The sequence below is a fragment of the Mirounga angustirostris genome, unplaced genomic scaffold, assembly GCF_029215605.1.
Source record: "Mirounga angustirostris isolate CCGP_5_RB_7025 unplaced genomic scaffold, mMirAng1.0.hap1 SCAF_5, whole genome shotgun sequence".
NCBI lineage: Eukaryota > Metazoa > Chordata > Mammalia > Carnivora > Phocidae > Mirounga > Mirounga angustirostris.
Window position 1 is genome coordinate 42,454,604 of NW_026991713.1, and position 23,679 is coordinate 42,478,282.

General features: G+C 34.5%; 1 protein-coding gene across 1 annotated transcript in view; it reads right to left on the bottom strand.

The window, feature by feature from the left end:
* Positions 1–8,082: 8,082 nt before the first annotated feature.
* GLIPR1L1 (GLIPR1 like 1) overlaps positions 8,083–23,679 on the bottom strand; it is a 30,917-nt gene continuing 15,320 nt past the window's right edge. Inside the window, exons 3-6 of the mRNA XM_045866366.1 lie at positions 21,915–22,015; positions 12,545–12,633; positions 8,263–8,289; positions 8,083–8,174 (exon numbers count right to left, since the gene is read on the bottom strand). Coding sequence (XP_045722322.1) covers positions 8,083–8,174; positions 8,263–8,289; positions 12,545–12,633; positions 21,915–22,015 — 309 coding nt within the window. The remainder of the gene's footprint in view (positions 8,175–8,262; positions 8,290–12,544; positions 12,634–21,914; positions 22,016–23,679) is intronic.

Below are 23,679 nucleotides of genomic sequence, written 5' to 3' on the forward strand. Positions count from 1 at the left end.
CCGGAAGCTCGTTGTGGCTCTCTGCAGAACTAACCGAAGAGAGGCTTGCGTTTAGAGGAGTACAGGCTTTTCGCTCAACTAAGGTAGCTAAATATTATCCAGAGTTGATTTCTGACACCAGATGATGTGTCATCGTTTATGAGCCATCTGTACACTGAATGCCAGTTGCTGAATAATGAACATGTCTGAGGAACTTTCTAATTATGCAAGGGGAAATGAGCGTACTTCGTGATACTGAAGAAAATTCAGTAAATCTTTTTCATTCATTCTTGCCTCTGGGGTTGAAAATTTAGTGCGGGACGCACCCTTTATTATCCTCATGGACAAAAGTATTTCCTCTTTAAGTCGGACTTCCTCCCTGAGATTTTCTCTCAGTGTTTTAATAATCTTTTGCGAGGAACCACAGAATAAATGCAAGAATGGAAAGCTCAGCTTTTAAGGGGTAGAGTAGGAATCATCAAGTTCTCATAAGGTTAAAGTATCTTCATTTCATCTCACCAGCACTGTATAGACAGCCTGGAATATCAGAATGCATCATCTCTGACAAATTGTCTTGTTCACAGTTGGTAAGAACTCATTTTTTGTTTTCATTTCGTTCTTTCAGACAAAATGGTTAGTGTCTTAGCAGATTTTGGCTTGGTCTCTTTGCCTTCAAACATTTTGCTAAAGAAAACTTGCTTTGAGGCATATAAGTTCTAGACACAAAATAAAAGCACATATTTGTTTTGGGGTACACATTTGCATATAACATACTGTGTTCAATAGCATTACAGGCGTACTTGAATTCACTGACACTGGGACAGAATTTTGCCACAAAGAAAGCATTGGCATTTGGTTGGTCAAAATATCTAAAAAAAATGTGCTTTAAAAATTATGAGGTATGGGGGCACCTGAGTGGCTCAGTGGGGTAAGCCTCTGACTCTTGGTTTCCGCTCAGGTCATGATCTCCGGTGGTGAGATCAAGCCTCACCTTGGGCTCCCCGCTCAGTGGGGAGTCTGCTTGAGATTCTCTTCCTCTCCCTCTCCTTCTGCCCCTTCTGGCTTGTTCTTGCTCTCTCTCTCTGTCTCTCTTTCTCTTTAAAATAAATAACTAAATCTTTAAAAAAATGGTGATGTATACAGTTGAAAGCAGTAGACCTCACAAGATGGTTTCATTCATGCCGTTATACTTTTAATAAATATTTATTACCAGGCAATGTGTTAGATAGTTGAGAAAGACCCAGACTCTGCTTCCAAATAGCCTATAGTTTAGAGAACTAGCAAATTGGTAACTCTTATACCATGTGATAAAAACAAAACCAAAATGCTATTACAGCATGTATGGGACAATTAACACCCCTTTTGAGGACCATGGAAGCCTTTCTAGAGAATGTGACCTCAAGAAGGTGAAGCATACAGGTGACAGAGCACATTTTAAACAAAGGGAAAAAAGCATGTAAATATACCAGGAGATCTGAAAAGACTAAAAGTGTTTTAGTACCAGCAGAGCATACTATAGGGATGAAGGTGGCATGTGGTGAAAGATGGAATTCCTTTATTATGTTGGTGATGTTGTTAGATTATGAAAATTGCTATATCAAAGCACAAGATAAATAGTATAATGCAATCTTAGATTAGGAAGAAATGTTAGACAATTTTACTAGTCCCATGTATTGGACAAATGCTCTGACACATCACTAATAGGAGATCATTATATCTCTCCTTAAATAATTATACTAAGAAGGAAGTTACTGTCTCTTAGGCAACCCATTCCATTGCAGGACACCACACTCAGTCATAGGTATTTCTTTAGGACCGCCTATATGTCTGAGTCCATGATAGGTGTGGTAGAGCTAGTTTTTAAACCCAAGTGACTAAAATGGAAGTACAGGGAAAGGGCACATGAAGGCATTTAGTTTGGTTTGTGTAGAAAGAGTTTGGGTTTGTTGAGAATGTTTTGCAAAATATCCAGTCTTTCAATGAATTGGTCCACATCATGTGCTTCATCCAAGAAACATTTCAAATGCATTACATTCTAAAATATATATTTTTCCAAAATTTAAAGAGGCACATAATATTTGAGGATTATTCAATCACTGTTTAACATTTTATGTATTAAAATCACAGATTCTATATCAGTACTGTAGGGGCCAAGGGCAGGCTGTCCCAAGATGGGACACTTTGGCATGAAGATTATTTTGAGTTCAAAAGCAATCAAAACCCAGCAGATTCAGGAAAAGCTCTTTACCTCCCCACAACTGGGAGGTATCTAAAAAGAATTTAGATAGAGGACTGCTCCAGGAAAAGAGTTATTGCCATAGATTACTACATTATACTATGAACTAGTTTTGATAGACAGGGAGGAACCTAGCAAGGTCTGTTTGATCAAAGTCTTCTATGTCCCATTGTTTCTGAAAGGCCCAGCAAACATTTATTAAACATTTACTCTTTTTCATCTTCCTGTGAATTGCGCTCCTTTTCTTTGAGATCCCAGATCTCTGTCCCCTTCTCTTTAGTTCAGAATGACATATATACCTTATTTTGCCTGTCTTTGGAATTTCTATGTCTGTTTGGCTTCTGCATACATACAAAATAAAGTTTAATTTTCTTTTGTTAATCTGTCTCATGCCAATTTGATTCTTAGTACAGCCAGAAGGACCATAAGTAGGAAAGGAAATTCTTTTTCCCCAATGGTACCAAAAGATGTGTTCATTTTCTCATAAATTCTTATACCTTTTGACTTTTTGAACTTTGAAATTTTGGCCTATTTGTCTAGCCCTCAAAGAAGTTTTAACTTTTTTAATTTTGAAAGTGGTCATATAATTTAACACATTAAATTTCTTGAAGGCATTGGAATTGTTAGAGGGTATTGACTGAATCATCTATTTCTTTACAAGCAGTGTGAAAAATAAATTATCACTAAATTATTTATTTTACTAAAGTTCTGCTGCAGATGTTCTTTTTGAATATCCATTTACTTTTCTGCTGTGTCTACAGAGCTATTGCCTTCACTTGAAAAGTATAGGTAATTTTAGGATATAGGCTAAGTCTCTTGCTTATCTCAGATGGCTTTGGGCTTGTTTTCAGTTTCTGTACGTTGTGCTTGAAATTTTAGGTAAATAATACTCTAATTCTACACTCTGATTTTGATAAAAACTAGCAAGTTTAAAAATACATGTTTTATGTACACTTAAGGAGAATGATCATGCAATAAGTCTAAAGACTTTTTTGTTGTCCATAGAGATGTTATTGGGGAGACATACTGTTTTTACTTTACTCTTATTCTTTCACTTTTATGTCAGTCTTCACTTGATTGATCTTTTCTATAATTCAAAAATTCAAATTACGATAATGGTGCATGAGAAGTGTTATAAGATGAAAACCAAACTGATGGTACAAATAAGATGCAACATTCAAAAATGGAAAGATAGATGTTAGTTCATTAAAATGTAAATAGACAACTGAGAAAGGTATCTGCTAGATAAATGTCAAAGGATTAAAATCATGGATGTGCCATCAAGGTACATTTAAGAATCATTTAAAATTCCTAAGAAGGGGCGCCTGGGTGGCTCAGTCGTTAAGCGTCTGCCTTCAGCTCAGGTCATGATCCCAGGGTCCTGGGATCGAGCCCCGCATCGGGCTCCCTGCTCCACGGGAAGCCTGCTTCTCCCTCTCCCACTCCCCCTCTGCTTGTGTTCCTTCTCTTGCTGTCAAATAAATAAATAAAATCTTAAAAAAATAAATAAATAAAATAAAATAAAATTCCTAAGAAAATGAACAGCACAATTAGAAAAATAAATGAAGGAGATAAGCAGGCAATTGACCGAAAAAAAAAAAAAAAGAGCCAGAAACTGTGGAAATTTCATGCTGCATCTATTATTTTCACATATAGATAAGATGTACTGTATATAATCAGCTTCCAGGATGAGTTTGGGCCTCAGGAAATAAGATATAGTGTGCCTCTACCTAAAAGTCAAAGCCATAAAATTGAATATAAATCTGGGAATATTTATATGAAATTTTGACACCTTAATTTATATTACTTCTGTATTCTTGAGGTCAGTATTTATTTAGAGTGGTATGTATGCAATAACTCCTAGGAATCCTTGACCAAAGGATAGCATTCCCTTACACTATCTTTTTTTTTTTTTTAAAGATTTTATTTATTTATTTGACAGAAAGAGACACAGCGAGAGAGGGAACATAAGCAGGGGGAGTAGGAGAGGGAGAAGCAGGCTTCCCGTGGAGCAGGGAGCCCGATGTGGGGCTCGATCCCAGGACCCTGGGATCATGACCTGAGCCGAAGGCAGATGCTTAACGACTGAGCCACCCAGGCGCCCCTCCCTTACACTATCTTAACTCTCAAAAAATATATTTGTAAATTTGAATGAAGTTTATAAAAATATGTTTAAACCTACTAGTAGTTCAAGAAAGGAAAATTAATAGCACCTACCTCACAGAATTATTGAGAGGATTATATAATTATTATATGTGAAGCACTTAATGCTTGGCACACTGTAAACCTTACTTAGTGTTAGGTATTACTATTATTAAATTAATACTATTAATAAACACTATCTCATTTTTACTTATATTGACAAGGACTAAAGTAAATTTTTAACCCGTAGTATGATGTCAGATACGTTATGCATTTTATTATATATTTATTGAGTTATTTTGATAAGGAGCAAATCCAATATGTGCAGGTGAGTCCTTGGCGTTTTTTGACAGGGAGCAATGGCAAGTGGTACATAGCTTTCCTTAGGAAAAATGGTAATTCTACAGGGAGTGATGATTTGGGGATTTGTTTATTCCTTTTGCTGCAGTGTATGAACCCGGGTAAATTTAGTTACAGAGTATATTACCGGGTTTTAACTAAGCCAACCATTACAAAATGATCATATGTCTTGCTGAAAGGAAATTGCAGATTATAGTTGTAAAGACGCAAGTACAAGCAAACAGTATCAGTTCATTCTTTTTTAAAAATTTATTTATTTGTCAGAGAGAGAGAAAGAGAGTGAGCACAAGCAGGGGGAGTGGTAGGCAGAGGGAGAAGCAGGCTACCGGCTGAGCAAGGAGCCCTACACGGAACTCGATCCCAGGACCCTGGGATCATGACCTGCGCTGAAGGCAGACACTTAACTGACTAGCCACCCAGGCATCCTGAGTATCAGTTGATTCTTATCATCTTCTTGGCATAAACCTCTCTTTAGCACTTGTTTTTTAATTCATTATTATGTCATCCCTTTCAGGTTCAGTTTTGGTATTTAAAATGTATATTGCTCTATTATAAAAGTACACATAATACATGTAATTAAATGATACACGAATACTTTTGATTTAAGTATAGGGTCACCGACCTCCTGACTTGTTAGGGAATGCCCTGGGTTTAGTGTGTTTTTCTATAACTATATATAACTTTCTAAAACTATATATATATATATATATATATATAGTTGTTGTTGTTGTTGTTTTGTTTTTTACTGATAGGGATGCATAATAAAAAAAAACTATAGAGACTACTGTTTAAAAATCTGTTTGTGATCCTTCCCAGGGGGTAAGAATGAGATAAACCTGGCCCAGCTAAGACTGATAAGTCTGATCACTTTACCTCCAAGTGATTAGTCAAATTTGTGGGAATTTCAAACATAACCTAGTAGGACAAGAGGATCCCCCAAAAAGAATGCACTGTTTAAATCCTGAGTTAACTGCCTTCAGCAAATTGAAAAGGCCAAACCCAGAGCAGTTTGTTTAGTAATTGCAAACTGAATGAAATAGGAGGGTTCCTTAAGGTCACTATTAAGAACAAGATTTTCTCAGAGTAAGAGAATTGCTAGTGATGACAAGTCTCCCAACATGTCCTTTGAAGAGTCTGTGGTTACGATCATAAGGAATAGAAAAGACAACTCCTTGACCCAGAATTTTTTCTTCTTGCCAATGAGGGGAAGCCCCACTCAGTAAGGCAGAGGTACTCCACCTATCAAGCTTCTGTTCACAACTTCAGCATAGAGAAGTCTGCAAATAGAGACCCCCTTTTCTAAGAACTACCACTACTTGCAAGTTTCCATAGCAGTGCCAATTTAATATTCTGAGAAATATTTCTTCAAAATCAGAGGATATAATTCTATAAAAATTCATTTTTATGTGTTCTGTAGAATTTAAATTAATCTGATCTAAGGAAATATGCTTTTGAATGAATAAGGTGTCTGAAGAAGATAAGGAGGTGATTATATTAAAAATCAGGCTATTTTAATTATTCATGAAAAAGTTTAATTCAAAAAAATCCACAAAGACAACACAAAAATAAACAATACAAAATATATGTATATGTATCAGTTTACCTTTAGGTTATTTCATACTGTAAGTTAAGGAGTAATTAATTATGGATTTGAATTTTAGCAATGCAATAGTTAAACAAATAGCAATACTTTACCAAAAATATAACGATTCCATATACATGATGACAAATAGCAGTGTGATGGTTAATTTTATGTGTCAGTATGGCTAGACTATGGTGACACTCTATGTGTCAGTGTGGCTAGACTATGGTGGTAAGTGTTTGGTGAAACACTAATCTAGCTATTGCTGTAAAGGTATTTTTTAGATATGATTAACTCCACAATCAGTTGACGTTAAGTAAAACAGATTACCCTCCATATGAGGGTGGGCTGCATCCAATTAGTTGAAGGCATTTAGAGCAAAGACAGATTTCCTGAAGAAAGAATTCTGCTTTCAGATTGCAACATAGAAATTCTGCCTGATTTCCAAGACTTCAGATGTAAGACTGCAACAGCAACTCTTACTTGAATCTCCACTCTGCCAGCTTGCCCTACAGATTTCGGACTTGCTAACTTACAGTTGTGTAAGCCAATTCTATAAAACCTCTCCTCTTTGTCTCTGTCTCTGTCTCTCTCTCTCTCTGTTGGTTCTGTTTTTCTGGAGAACCTTGACTAATACAAACAGATCTGAAATATAAAATAATTTGGCTTTTTTTTTAAGAATAACAACAATCCTCCAGCTATGTGGAAATTCTTAGGTATATGGCAGTATAAACAAAACAACTCTCAGTCATGTTAAAAATACATTTAGGGGTGCCTGGATGGCTCAGTCAGTTAAGCATCTGACTCTTGATTTCACCTCAGGTCATGATCTCAGGGTCATGAGATCAAGCCCTACGTCAGACCCTGCACTGAGCATGGAGTCTGCTTGACATTCTCTCCCTCTGCTCCTCTCCTGCTTGCTCTCTCTTTCTCTCAAAAAAAATTTCTGTTTACAAATATATTTAAAAATGATTTTTAATACTTATAGTGGAGGTAGTTGGTGGTTGCTTTAGTTGAGAAGAAATAGATCTAGATATTTTAGCCCATAGAAGTCAACAATTCAACATAACTGATTTTTAAAACTGAATTAATTGAATAATTTGGGTTTCTTTTGTTTTTTTTTTGTTTGTTTTTTGTGTTTTTTTTTTAATAATCTTCAGACAAAAGAAATGGCAGGATTGACTGATTCTTTGGTTTGTAGAGGTGTTGTTAACTATACTACAGTTGTATAGGTTTTAAAAGGTATACTCTTTATATCCTGTTATTTTATACAGGGCACATTTTAAAATAAAATCTCCTAAAAGAACATACATTTACCTTTTGAAGGTTTAAAATTTAATTGATTTCCCTTTTAGTTTAATCTGTTCCTATCCATTTCCCCAACTATTGATATGACATTACACGCTATCTGAAACTTTCCTCAATAACATTTTGTTTCTGAATAATGTTGATGATATTCTTAAAGGAAACCACTGGAATATAAGGAAAATATTTAATATCTGAAATGTTCTTTAAGTCTACTGTAACTAAAATGACAATCTAGAAAATTAGAGAGTGGGACTCTTGATACAATGTAAAATTGCATTAAAAAAATCCTTAATTTTTTCTTTTTTTACTGTTACCCTTCTATACTCAATACATCTTTTGTTAAAATCAGGCATTAAATTTAGATAACAGATAAGAGTGTAGAAGTTTTAAGAGTTAAACTGATGAGAGTTACGTTTAGTCATAAACTGCTTGTTTATTGTCATGTCTGAGAACTTTTCTTATATATGAATGATAATTAAAATAGTCTCAGAAGAACAGGAACTAGGCACAATGGATTACATGATATCTGCTGAGGTGTCTTCCCCTGTGGATTCCAATCTGGATATTCTGTCAATAAAACACAACAGTTAAAAGCTCCATTTAGTTTCAAGGGGAGGAAGTAATTGAATCAATATTGAAATAGTTTGATACATACTTTCCGGTTTATCACGTTCTTTATTACCTAAGGTAGACAGAAAAATTATAGAATTAAAGGCATTCACTTGTGGGTGCCTGGGTGGCTCAGTTGGTTGAGTGACTGTCTTTGGCTCAGGTCATGATCCTGGAGTCCCAGGATCGAGTCCTGCATTGGGCTCCCTGCTCGGCGGGGAGTCTGCTTCTCCCTCTGCCCCTCACCCCTCTCATACTCTCTCTCATTCTCTATCTCTCAAATAAATAAATAAAATCTTTTAAAAAAAAGGCATTCACTTGCCTTTCTGGTTTTTTAAATAAGGTAATAAACTTAGGAAACTTAGTTTGGCTTTAAACTTAGTTTAACTTAAGAAAATGAAAGCTTCCTCCATAAATCCCTCAGTGCTTAAAAATCTATATGATGCCTTCTGCCAACAAAGTCATGTCAACAGGTATTTCTAGAGTAGCTTTCACGTTGAAGGCAAAAAAGACTACAATTGACAAAACTATATAAACTAGTTGACTTTACTTGTGACACTCTGCCATGCCCATTTAAATTCCCTGAAAGAGAATGTAATTCCTTCATGTTGACTTTTTGGTTCCCAGAGCCCTCCATTAAATATCTCATTCATTTCTGGTGTGGCTCTCGCTCCAAATTTTGCTCTGTGTCTTTCCCTCATCAAGTTTTTTCCCTCTATTTAATAAGATCCTGCAGTTGGTTAGGAATTCATTTGTTTAATTTCTTTCATTTGTTTATTCACTTTTTGAGTGTGTACTGTGTATTGAACATAATTCTAGGATTTAGATATAATAGTTATCAGGAAAAAATAAAGTTTCCTTACAGAAAAGTAAGGGGAGAAAGTCTATCATTAGTCTGCTCCCATCTCTCAAAAAGGAAGTCAACAAAACTAAAAATTGGCTTTATATAAACACTGATCAACATAAAAGAGAGAAGACACAAATCAAAAGTCATAGGACTTAAATGGAACATACCAGAGCAAAGATGTTAATATTTATTTATTTATTTATTTATTTATTTATTTATTTATTTATTGGAGAGAGAAAAGAGACAGAGACAGAGATAATGAGAGAGAGCAGGAGCAGGGAGGAGAGGGAGAAGCAGACTCACCACTGACCAGGGAGCCTAACGTGGGGCTTAATCCCAGGACCCTGAGATCATGACCTGAGCCGAAGGCAGACACTTAACTGACTGAGCCACCCAGGTGCCCCAAAGATGTTAATTCTTTCCAAATTTATTTATAAATTCAGTGTAATTCCAAGGTCTCCTGTGGAATTGATAAGGTTATCCTAAGGTTAATTTGCAAGAGCAAAAGTTGAGGAAGAGCCAAGTGATTTCTGAACAATTTAGAAAAGAAACAAGTTGGGAGAACACCTCCTGCCAGGTAGCAAAACTTATTGTAGCCTTTGCAGCTTGTGCGGTGCTTTCTTGGAAACCCATTGTCAATAACTGCTTGAATCTTGGGATGGAGAAACTCATGGCAGAAAAGTCCTCATTAAGTAAAACTAGAAAATCCAGATAAAGTACAACAAAACAATGTTTAAGAACCTCAGAGATTTGCTAAAGCAACAAAGACTGGAGGGTCAAGATTTCAGAGCTGGAGATCCACAGAGAATGGACTGATGTTATGAAAGCTGTCTTTTTTTCCCCTGGAGCCATTTGTTCATCTTGGGCCCAGGTCTAGGGCTGAAAATCTGGGCTTTGCCCAGGCAGAGGCTGATTTTGGGGAAACAGAAACCATCGGAGCTTTTGTTGGCCTTGTAGGACCAGAGGGAGAAAATTGGAGAAGTGAGCAGTTTAAGATCCTGGTGAAAGGTAAAGGTGGAGGAATGAGTCCAAGAGATGGCCATTTTGTACTCAAAGTATTTGTTTAATTTTGAAGCTATGAGGAACAGGAGGCTAAAATCCTAGGCTGAAACCTTCTGGAAAACAAAGCCGATTTTTCAGTAATTTCAGAATGCTAAAATAATACGGATTAGAATTAAGAACCTATTAGGGAAAGGCAACAGTGAACGCAGCAATCTCTCAGTGGAAAGCCCTGGAAGTCTGTGCCCTTAGAGCAGAGACAAACAGAGGTGAACCAAGCCTTACATAAATTCTAACCCAGTGTTGACTAAGCTGTGTTTGGATTAAGGTAAACCACCTTGACTCTAACTGTTCAGCAGAGGAAAAGGTAGAACTCTGCATTTTTGTTTTACACGTGTTGTTAGATGTTTAATAGAAACTTATTAGGCATACACCCAGTGTTTTGGCCGTATACTGCTGTGACACAAACTTCCAGAACAATGGCTTAAAACAATAACAATTTATTATTATTTCTTACAATTATCTGGATTGGCTGGCTCTACAAGACAATTACTCTGCTCTATGTAGTGTCATCAGGACTCAATGACATAGTTGCATTTAGCTGGAGCTCAGTTAGGGTTGCAACAGAAAGATGACCTCTCCTGTTCCAAGGCCTTTCTCCATGTGATCTCTCCAGCAGGTTTAAGTGTGGAATTGAAATTCTGGGGGGCTTCCAACAGAGCAAAAGCAGAAGCTGCCAAGTCTCTTCTAAAGGGTAGGCCCAGAACTGGCACAATATCAAGGCCTCATTGAAGAGGAGGAGAAATAGTGTCCACTTTTTTGGGAGGAGTGGCTTATGTGTAAAGGAGGGGAGGAATTATTAGTGTCCATCTTTAAAGATAATTCACCACACCAAGAAACAGAGCATGTTACCAAAACCAAGAGAAAACAAAACAATTTTGAAACTAGAAACAGACCCACAGGTGATCCAGATGCTAGAGATTTCAGAAAGAGGTTAGAGTATTTGAGGCTGGTAATCATGACGCTTAGTGTATCAAAGGGAGGATAACAACAACAGCAACAAAAATGGTAGGGGAGAAAAGCAAGGGCCAGATTGATCATAACTGGACTTACTGGCCTTGGAATAGAATCATATTTTTCTTTAATTGGAGTAAGAAGCAATTGAGGAATTTTTAAGAAAAGGATTTGGCCTGGATTTTCTTTCTGTAAAACAATTTGGAGGAGGAGAGGTGGGAGATTACTAGCTCAGGCAAGAAATGACAGTGGCTTGGATACTGGGCAGGAAGGGGAAGTTAAAAAAAGGTGTATCATTGTTATCTTTATGTCCCTTTAACTAGAAAACATTAGTTTGCAAATAGGAGATATACAGTGGATTGATTGATTGATTGATTGATTGATTTTAATATTTTATTTGACAGAGAGAGACACAGTGAGATAGGGAACACAAGCAGGGGGAGTGGGAGAGGGAGAAGCGGGCTTCCCAGCAGAGCAGGAAGCACGATTCAGGGCTCGATCCCAGGACCCTGGGATCATGACCTGAGCCGAAGGCAGACCCTTAACAACTGAGCCACCCAGGAGCCCTTGGATATATTTTTTAAACTGCTTTGAATGAAATTTAAAATTAGAGGGATGATACTTCTGATTCATTGTTTAACTGAAGTATGTTATCAATATGAGAGTATGTATGCCTCATAAATGGAAAGATTGATGAATTATTACAAAGTGAACACATGTAGGTAAACAAAGCATAGGTCTAGAAAGTCCTTCTGGTATCCTCTTCTATTTAATTAACTCCTCTTTGCTCTCTAAAGGTAACCACTATCCTGACTCCAAATGTAGATTAGTTTTGCCTGATATTCTGATACTTGAACTTTATATAAAGAAATCATTTAATATACATTATTTTTGTGTCTGTCTTCTTTCATGGCACCAAATCATCTTTCTTTCTTTTTTTTTACAATTTTCAGATCATCTCCTCTCTTCACTGTTTCACTGAAAATTCTTTTTCAATCAAGAATTTATGCACTTATCTTTTAAAAAAAATCTTTGTTCTGAGAGCCAAAAGACTGATAAAGGAAGAGAAACATATTAGCTTTAAATCATAATTAATTTGCACATTGATTAATGTATTACTTCTGCATGAGTCACTATTTTGATAACTAATAATAATAACTAATAACTAATACAAATAAGAAAAATTTCAATGAACAGATATTTTGAGTATAGTAGCAAACTGGATCACAGTTATACCTTACTCCTTTCTGTCCTTTAGCTTGAGAAGAAAAATAATCACTGAAGAAGGGAGGGATCATCTGAGTTTAAATACGATAATTTATGACAAATGATTTATATCATCATATAGCAGCAAATATTATCAATAATTATTTATGCACTTGAGGATCCAAATTTTAAAATACTATTAATTTATGGAAACCCTTCTCCAAATAGAATGTTACGATTATTTTTTTTCCTTTTTCCTTACAGCAGAGATTCTCTTTGCAAGTTTCTTCTTCTGCACACAAAGAGCAGGCTACTCCTTTAGTGTAAGGGGGCTTATTTGGAAAATTTCCTCTGTAAAAAAGAGAATAATTGATTAGCCAAATGACTATTAATTGCTCTAATTTTGTGCATGAATTTATGCAAGTTGTTTTGGTCACTCACTCATGAATATTTAAAAGGAAAAATAACAACTTTTGTCCCAATTTTATGCTCCTTTTGTTTGTAAAAAGAAACCATTAAAACTGTTTACAAGATGTTCCTAATCCACATGGCAGTTATATTCTCAAATATTCTGTAAAATACAAATTAGATGTGAACCCCTTGTAATTATGCATGTTGATAGCCACAGAGTTTTTGTTGTAAACACTGTGATTATCTCTTGATTTTGTAAATAGAATGAATAAAATTTAAATTGCAAGCGGAAACATATGCTTTATGTTCAATACCATAGTTCTTATCTAGTTCTTTTGGTGATGTATCAATAAGACTTGGCAGCTATTATGCCTGCTTTTCTCCCATCTCTGTATCTGTGGAAGACTTTAAAAAGTGTTAATTACCTAGAGTACACAAAGGAAACCATTAATAACATGAGTAGTATTCCATTAAAAAATATGCGGCAATTTATTTATCTATTCATTTGTTGATGAACCTTTAGGGTATTCCAAATAAAGTTACTATGCACATTTTGAACATTCATATATAAGTATTTACATGGACCTACGTTTCCTTGGATAAAAGAATGAATAGATCATATGGTAGATACATATTTGACTTTTCAAGTAACTTCCACACAGTTTTTTCAAAGTTGTTGTAATGCTTTATATTTCTACCAGCAGTGTTGAGAATTCTAGTTGCTTCACTTCCTTGTCAGGGCTTGTATTGGCCAGTCTTTAGCCATTCTAATTGTGTAGTGGCATTCATGGTGGTTTTAATTTGTGTTTCCCTAATGATTAATGATGTTGAGCATTTTTTCATGTGCTTATTTGCCATCTGCATGTCTTCTTTATTGATCTTTTGTCCACTTAAAAAAATTGAGTTTTAAGTTTTTCTAATATTGAATTGTGAGAGTTCATCCTATATTCTCTATATAAGCCCTTTATTAGATAAGCTTTACAAAGACTTTCTTCCCGTCCATGGCATGTTCTTTTTATTCTCTTACCAGTGTCTTTGAATAGCATTAATTTTAAATTTTAATGAAATCCATCTTATCAATTTGTTTTTTTATGGATCATGGTTTTGATGTGGTAGCTAAAAAAAAATCTGGCTATTTTAAGGTTACAAAGATTTCATCTGTGTTTTCTTCCAACAGTTTCACAATTTTGGTTTTTACATTTAGGTTTATGATCCATTTTGAGTTCATTATTATAGGTTGTGTGTTGTATAGATCTAAGTTTACTTAGAATGACAAACAGTACCAGCATCATTTATTAAAAAATATTTTTTTCCACTGCATTGCTTTTGTTCATTTTTGGAAAATTAGTTGAACATATGTGGACCACCATGTGTAAGTTTATTTCTGGACTCCACATTCTGTTCCACTGATGTATTTGTTTAACTTTACATCAATTGTTGTGATTATTCTAGCATTAATAATTCTTGGAAACAATAGTGTTTAGCCCTTCTGGGGCACCTGGGTGGCTCAGTCAGTTAAGTGTGTGCCTTCAGCTCAGGTCATGATGTCAGGGTCCTGGGATCGAGCCTGGTGTTGGGCTCCCTGCTCAGTAGGGAGTCTGCTTCTCCCTCTCTCTGCTGCTCCTCCCAGCTCGTGCTCTCTCTCTCTCTCTCAAAAGAAAGAAAAAAATCTTAAAAAAAATAGTGTTAGCCCTTCAAATTTTTTTTTTTTCAGAGTTGATTTGGCTATTAAAAGTCCTTTTCGGGCACCTGGGTGGCTCAGATGGTTAAGCGTCTGCCTTCGGCTCAGGTCATGATCCCAGAGTCCTGGGATCGAGTCCCACATCGGGCTCCTGGCTCAGCGGGGAGCCTGCTTCTCCCTCTGACCCTCTCCCCTCTCATGCTGTTTCTCGCTCACTCGCTCGCTCTAAAAAATAAATAAAATCTTTAAAGAATAATAATAATAAAAATAAAATAAAAGTCCTTTTCATTTCCATATGAATTTTATGATCAGTTCGTCAATTTCTACAATAAAAATCTGGAATTTTTGTTGGAATTCTATTGAGTCTATAGATCAGTGAAAATTATGTCTTAACAATATTGAGTCTTTTAATCCATTAACAAGGTATAATCTCTTCAATTATTTGTATCTTTGTTAATTTCTGTCATGAATATTGTGTAGTTTTCAGTGTGGAGGTCTTTCATGTCTTCTGCCTGGTTTATTCCTAGATAGTTAATATTTTTTGATGCTGTTATAAATGGTATTATTATTTTAATTTAATTTATGATTATTTATTGCTAGTATATGAACATGTAACTGAGTTTTGTATATTGATCTTGTGTCCTGAAAAATTACTAAGTTCACTTAATAGTTTTAGAAGAATTTTCAGATTTCATTGAATTTTTTTTATATAGACCTGTAGACCAGAAGTCAGCGAAGTATGGCCCATAGGCCAAGTCTGGCCTATTTTTGTGCCGTCTGCAAGCAAAGAATTTTTTTTTTTTTTACATGTTTAATGGGTTCTTTAAAACAAAATAAAAACAAAGATGAAGGTAGCAATATATATGGCATGCAAAGCTTAATATATTTACTCTCTGGTACTTTACAGAAATTTTTTTTTTTACTATTGGTATAATATTACATATAGGTTTTTCACAGCTGTCCTTTATTAGGTTTAGGAAGTTCCCTTCTATTTCCAGTTTTCTGAGAGCTTATATCAGGAATGAATGCTTAGCTTTTTCTCAATCTATTGAGATGATCATGTGATCTTTATTTTTAGGTTGATTAATATGGTGAAATACATTGATGTATTTATTTTTTTTAATTTTTTATTTATTTTATTTTTTATTTTTTAAAGATTTTATTTATTTATTTGACAGAGAGATAGAGAGAGAACACAAGTAGGCAGAGAAGTAGGCAGAGGGAGAGGGAGAAGCAGGCTCCCCGCAGAGCAGGGAGCCCGATGCGGGACTCGATCCCAGGACCCTGGGATCATGACCTGAGCCGAAGGCAGCCGCTTAACCGACTGAGCCACCCAGGCACCCGATTGATGTATTTAGAATGTTAAACCACCTCTATATGCCTGGAATAAACTCCATTTGGACAAGGTATCTTAGGCTTTTACTATATTGATGGATTCAAATACTAAATTTTGATTAGGATTCTTGTACATATATTCACAGGAGATATTGCTCTGTGGTTTTCCTTCATTTCATTTATCCTTTGCAATTTGTGTCCTTGGAGGAATTTTTCCATTTCACCAAGTTGCCTCTTGATTGATTAACCCCACTTTCATTTTTTTTTTTTTTGAAAGAGAGAGAGCACACACATGAGACTGCCATGTGTGAGTAGTGGAGGAGGGGCAGAGAGAGAATTTTAAGCAGGTTCCACACTCAGTGCAGAACCTGATGCAGGTCTCTGTCTCACAACCCTGAGATCATGACCTAAGCCAAAATCAAGAGTCAGAGGTTTAACTGACTGAGCCACTCAGACACCCCAACCTCACTGTCATTTTGAAATGACTTTCTTTAGCTCTAGTATTATTCTTTGTTCTAAAATCCATATTATTTGTTATTAGACCCTGCTGCTTTCTTTTGACTAATGTTAGCATAGTAAACCTTTTTCCATTCTTGTACTTTTAATCTATTTCTGTGTGTTTCGTTGTTTATTTAAATTCCAGTATAGTTAACATATAGTGTTATATTAGCTTCAGGTGTACAGTTTAGTGATTCAATAATTCTATATATTACTCAGTGTTTATCATAATAAGTGTACTCTTTAATCTCTGTCACCTATTTCACTGATTCCTCCAACTACCTCCCCTCTGGTAACCCATCAGTTTGTTCTCTATAGTTAACTATCCATTTTTTTATTTGTCTCTTTGTTAATTTGTTTGTTTTGTTTCTTAGAGTCCACATATGAGTGAAATCATATGATATTTGTCTTTCTCTGACTTATTTCACTTAGCATTATACTCTCTAGATCCATCCTTGTTGTTGCAAATGACAAGATTTCATTATTTTTTATGGCTGAGTAATATTCCATTGTATATACATACCACTTCTTTATCCATTCATGAATTGATGGACACTTGGGTTGCTTCCATAATTTGGATATTATAAATAAAGCTGCAGTAAACATAGGGGTGCATATGTCTTTTCAAATTAGTGTTTACATATTCTTTGGGTAAAATACCCAGTATTGGAATTACTGGATCATATGGTAATTCTGTTTTTAAGTTTTTGAGGAACCTCCATACGTTTTTCCAGTGACTATACCAGTTTACATTCCCCCCAATAGCACACGAGGGTTCCTTTTTCTCCACATCCTAACCAATACTGGTTGTTTCGTGAGTTTTTGATTTTAGCTATTCTGACAAGTGTGAGGTAATAATTTCATTGTGGTTTTGTTTTGCATTTCCCTGGTGATAAGTGATGTTGAGCATCTTTTCATGTTGGCCACATGTATGTCTTCTTTGGAGAAATTCTGTTCCTGTCTTTGACCCATTTTTAATTGGATTATTTGGTTTTTTGTGTGTGTTGAGTTGTGTAAGTTCTTTATACATTTTGGATACTAACCCTTTATTAGATATATCATTTGCAAATATCTTCTCCCATTCAATAGGTTGTCTTTTAGTTTTGTTGATTGTTTCCTTGACTGTGCTGAAGCTTTTTATTCTGATACAGTCCCAATAGTTTATTTTTACTTTTGTTTCTTTTGGCTTAGGAGACATATCTAGAAAAATGTTGCTATGGTCGATGTCAGAAAAAGTACTGCCTGTGCTCCCTTCTACGATTTTATGGTTTCAGGTCTCACATTTAGGTCTTTAATCAATTTTGAGTTTATTTTTGTATATGGTATAAGAAAGTGGTCCAGTTTCATTCATTTACATATAGGTGTTCAGTTTTTCCAACACCATTTATTGAAGACACTTTTTCCCATTGCATATTCTTGCTTCTTTGTCTATTTTGGGGCTCCCTATTCTGTTCTATTGACCTATGTGTCTTTTTGTGCCAGTATCATACTGTTTTGATTGCTATAGCTTTGTAGTAGATCTTAAAATCTGGGATTGTGATACTTCCAGTTTTGTTCTTCTTTTTCAAGATTGCTTTGGCTATTTGAAGTCTTTTGTCATTATGTACAAACTTTAGGGTTATTTGTTCTAGTTCTGTAAAAGATGCTGTTGGTATTTTGATAGTGACTACATCAAATCTGTAGATTGATTTGGGTAGTATAGACATTTAGCAATATTTGTTCTTCTAATCCATGAAATGGAGTATCTTTCCATTTCTTTGTATTGTCTTCAGTTTCTTTCATCAATGTTTTATAGTCTTTTAACTCTTTGGTTGAGTTCCTGGATATTTTTGTTATTATTATATTATCTTTAAGCTCAACACGGGGTTGAACACACGACCCTGAGAACAAGTCTGGAGCTGAGATCAAGAGTCGGATGCTTAACCAACTGAGCCACCCAGGTGCCCCTTATTATTTTTGGTGCAACTGTAAATAGGATTGTTGTAAATGTTAATTTCTCTTTCTGCTACTTCATTATTAGTGTATGGAAATGCAATGGATTTCTGTGCATTGATTTTGTATCCTGCAACCTTACTGAATTCATTTATCAGTTCTAGTAGTTTTTTGGTGGAGTTTAGGGTTTTCTATATATAGTGTCATGTTATCTACAAATAGTGAAAGTTTTATTTTTTTATTTTTTCCTTACCTATTTGGATGCATTTTATTTCTTTTTCTTATCTGATTATTGTGTCCAGGACTTCCAGTGATGAGAGAGGACATGCTTGTCTTGTTCCTGATTTTAGGAGAAAAGCTCTCAGTTGTTTTTTTTTTTATCATTGAGGATGATGACCTTTATTATGTTGAGGTATGTTCCCTTTAAAGCTACTTTGTTAAAGGTTTTTTTTAAAATCATGAATGGATGTTGCACTTTGTCAAATACTTTTTCTGCATCTATTGAAACAATCATGTTTTTTATCCTTTCTCTTACTCATGTGACATATCATGTTAATTGATTTGTGAATATTGAATCACCTTTGTATCCCAGGAATAAATCCCACTTGATTGTGGTGAATGATTTTTTAAATGTATTGTTGGATTCGGTTTGCTAATATTTTGTTGAGCATTTTTGCATCTATGCTCATCAGAGTCATTGGCCCATACTTCTCTTTTTTTTTTGTGGTTTCTTTATCTGGTTTTGGTATCAGGTAATAGTCTCATAGAATGAATTTGGAAGTTTTCCTTCTTCTATCTTTTGGAATACTTTGAGAAGACTAGGTATTAACTCTTCTTTAAATATTTGGTAGAATTTGCCTGTGAATCCATCTGGTTCTGAACTTTTGTTTGTTGGAGTTTTTGATTATTGGTTGAATTTCATGGCTGGTAATCAGTCTGTTCAAATTTTCTTATTTCTTCCTGCTTCAGTTTTGGTGGGTTATATGTTTCTAGGAATTTATCCATTTCTTCTGGGTTGTCCAATTTGTTGGCATATAATTTTTCATAATATTTTCTTATAATCCTTTGTATTTCAGTGGTATCAGTTGTTATTTATCCTCTTTCATTTATGATGTTGTTTATTTGAGTCTTCCTTTTTTTGTTGTTTTTTTTGGTGAGTCTGGTTAAAGTTTATCAGTTTTGTTTATCTTTTCAAAGAACCAGCTTCTGATTCATTGATTTGTACTATTGGGTTGTTTTTGTTTTGTTTTGTTTCTTAGTTTCCATTTTATTTATTTCTGCTCTAATATTCATTATTTCCTTCCTTTTGCTGGTTTTGAGTTGTGTTTTCCTTTTTGAGCTCCTATAGGTGTAAGGTTGTTTATTTGAGATTTTTCTTGCTTCTCAAAGCAAGCCTGTATTGCTATAAACTTCCCTCTTAGAGCAGCTTTTGCTGTATCCCAAAGATTTTGGACTATTGTGTTTTCATTTTCATTTGTCTCCATGTATTTTTTATATTTCCCCATTTGAAATCTTGGTTGACCCATTCATTGTTTAGTAGCATGTTATTTAACCTCCATGTATTTATGTTCTTTACATATTTTTTTCTTGTGGTTGATTTTTCATTATTTCTGTCTTTATATTTAAAGTATGTTTATGTAGGGGCAGAAGGCTGGCTCAGTCAGTGGAGTTTGTGACTTGATCTCAGGGTTGTGAGTTTGAGCCCCACATTGGGTGTAGAGATTACTTAAAAATAAAATTAAAAAAAAAATAAAATGTGCTTTTGTAGGCAGCATATAATTGGTTCTTGATTTCTTATCCTTGGAATCTCTGCCTTTTCTTTGGGTTTTTGTATCATTTAAATTTGATGTGATTATTTTTTTTAAGATTTTATTTATTTATTTTGAGAGAGAGAGAGAGTGGGTGTGTGTAGGGGGGGAAGGGGCAGAAGGAGAGGAAGAAAGAGAGAATCTCAAGCAGACTCCAGGCTGAGCGTGGAGCCCAACACAGGGCTTGATCTCATGAACGTGAGATCATGACCTAAGCTGAAATCAAGAGTCAGATGCTTAATTGACTGAACCACGCAGGCACCCCGATGTAATTATTGATATAGTTAGGTTTAAGGCTATCATCTTATTTATTCTATTCATCTCCTCTGTTCTTTGTTCCCCTTTTCCTCTTTTTCTGCCTTTCTTTGGATTAATTCAATATTTTTTTAAATCTAATTTTATCTGCTTTGTTGATGCCTTTGCTATAAGTAGTTTTATTATTTAAGTAGTTGGAGCTCATAGTATTCATCTTTTACCTATCATAGTCAGTTTAAATTATTGCAGTTAACAGAGTAGAAGAATCTTAATATATTTAGATTTTTCTCTTTTAGCCTTTATGCTGTAGTTAGCACATATTTTAATTTTATGTAGTTGTAACTCTCATAATACATTGCTATTATCTTTGATTAAACAATTATCCTTGGAAGAGAATTAAATACTAAGACAAACTGTATTACTCATGTAGTTACCATTTCCAGTGGTTTGAAAAAAATCTTTTAATTTTGAAATGTATTTTCAAACGATATAGAATTCTCAGGGGACAATTTTTTTTCTTCCAGTATTTAAAGATATTGCTGTTTTCTCTCTGACATTATTTCCACTGAGAAATCTGCTGTCATCTTTATCTTTGTCCCTCTGTATGTAACATGTCTTAGTTCTCTGACTGCTTTTAAGATTTTCTCTTTATTACTGGTTTTGAAATGTTTTATTATAAAGTGAGTTGGTATAGTTTTCTTCATGTTTCTTGCGACTTGGGATTTGTTAGCCTTTTTGGTTCTGGTAGTTTATAATTTTCCTTAAGCTTGGAAAGTTTTGAGCTATATTTCTTAAAATATTTTCTGGCCCTGCCTTATTCAGGAAATCAATTCTGCCTAAACTTACCTCACAGATAACTGATGCTTTTTTTAATCTTTTTTGGATTTGTTTTCCCTATATATTCTATGTTGGGTGATAATAAATAAGTGTTCAGTAGTTCTGCAATTTCTCTGGTATTTATAAAAACTGTACTTTGCTTGAAGTTTTAAGGCTATGAATTTGTCCTTCTTGTTTTTGTTTCTGATTGAGAGGCAACCAAAGAAAATACAGAGATATACACATTTGTACTTCTCCATAGCAATTTTGGCACATCTCAGATCCTTTTTGCAAATTATGTATATTTGTTCTTAGTCTGTGTTTTCATTTTTTATACATTTTAAAAAAATTATGGTTGTTAAAAGAGTTGGACTATTAACTGATTTTTATCTTCTTCCTTGTACAGATCTATTGGGATTAGAGTTCCAGAATTTCATTTTTGGTGACTCTCATAGGCTAATGTTATATTTCCATTTATATATGCAACTATTAGCAAGGCAATTAAAAATTATGGTAGTCTTTTCTTAGAAGAATGTGCATTTCACTGTCATTCTCAATCATTTACTCATCCCAGTTATGTCATATTAGAGAAACATCTGCCAATCTATTTTGTGTTCCAAGTATTTGGATATTACTGTAGCAATGTATTTATATTCTTTTTTTTAACTTAAACAGTTTCCATAATTTTCATTCTCAAGTTTAAGTATTTCATGACAGGTATAATATTTTACATAAGGTAATGTTCTCTCACCACCTTCTATTTTAATGTATTTCTTGAGTAGCACTACAGAGGGAGACTTCAACTTATTAAAAATATACTGGTCTCTTTAGTATAAGGTTCTATTTTGAGAACAATTCTTTTAATTTAAAATATTTTTAATAGCAAAATAACTTACGAAGGTCCATAGTTGCATATGAATATTGCAGTTTCAAATCCCCCAAGTTTAGGACACATTGTCACTGCACAACCAACTTTATATGAATTGGCCCAAACTACCTATAAGGAAAGGAATTTTAAAATAAAATATGCAAAACAACTTTATGCAAACAGTGTATTATGGGAGCAGGTATAATCTTTGTCATGCTACCAAAAATGAATGCACATAACTATACTCTCTGTTTATTTTCTTAGTTTTTTATATTAACTTTAAAACAATTATTTTGTTAAGGCTACTTTCCTGAGGCCTATCTATCTAGTTTTCCTCACTGTTAATTCTCATAAATCAAAAGGAGAATACACCATAAAGACAAAATTGTATTTTTTCTAGATGACTTATGAAATATATTTTAATTTTCTCTATGGGCATATTATATAAATGATATCAAAATCAGACTATAAATGAAAACAGTAAAACTTTTATTTCTTTTTCTCAGAAAAATTCTACTTCATTTTTTAAATTTTGTGGTCTTAACCATATTCTTACCTTTGTTAAGTAAGCAAGAGACAGGTAAGAATAGAGATTAAGAACATAATGAGTCTTCTGCAAAAGATGCCTGCCACAGAGATGATGTATCTTTATTTTTGTCTAGTTGCAAAGAATAGTAAAGTTATCAAAATGAAGATGACTCCTATGGAAAACTAGACAGGAGAGAGAGAAAAGAGTGAAGATTACTATTTCTTTAGTAATAGTAAGAGATGAGAGAAGAGTAAGAGAGAAGTAAGAGATGAGTGTTGCTTCTAACCATGTGTGTGGCTTTAGAGACTGACAGCAATTCTGAGCTTGTTTCCTACTTAATAAAATGAGATTAAGCTTGATCCTTAAAATATCCTTTTCCTTTTGAATGTTTCAAAAAGTTAAAAAGCCATACAATTGCAAGTATACATTTTTTCCAAGAATTCATGTTTAAAAATTTGGTTCATGAGTATGTGGCTACTCCATGAAATTCTATTTGCTTAATGTATCTAAGTTACGATTCTGTTTTGGCTTTGAGAATGGTAAAAGTAAATATTGACTGTGTAGGTTTAAAATGTATTGCTTTCATTAAAGGGACTAGATGTGACAATATGAACATTGGCTGTAACTTCAATATGAATATCTGCAAATAGTAAATGCAGGAAATTTTTAGCTCATTTTGTTTAGAACATTAAGCAAGATATAGTAGCTGAACAGTAGAAAGAATGCACTCATTCCTAATTACTTAAGCATATGTGTAAATTAGCCAGTGTGGAGTGAGCTTCCAATTCTGATGTAGCAATGATAGTGGAAAAGGAGTATTTGGGAACAGGTTCCTTTTGACTCAAAGCAAAAGAGAGAGACAAAGGATTATATAAAGGCTGTGAGTTAGTCTTAATGCCGTATTAGGGATATAACATTCTGCTTGTTATCAGTACACCTGACATTTGGATTCCATTCTTTTGATTTTCCCAGCAGTAGCCAAACCATATTCTTTGCAGACATCTATCCTGAAAAGGGTTTCCAGACTTACAGTGTCCTATTGTTGGACAATGAGTGAATAGAACGGGAACATGGAAGCTGCTAATCTCTTTGTTCAGTGCTCCTCTGATAAAAATGACTTGCTTTAAGTCACTATATACTAATACATCTTATACAGATGAGTGAGTTTGGAGAAGAAAGTTAGCTCTTTTTATTGCTTAAATGGAGCTTCCTACGAGTTCAGTGCCATTTTTAGGATTGGTTTTGTTTAAAAGCGACTTCCACT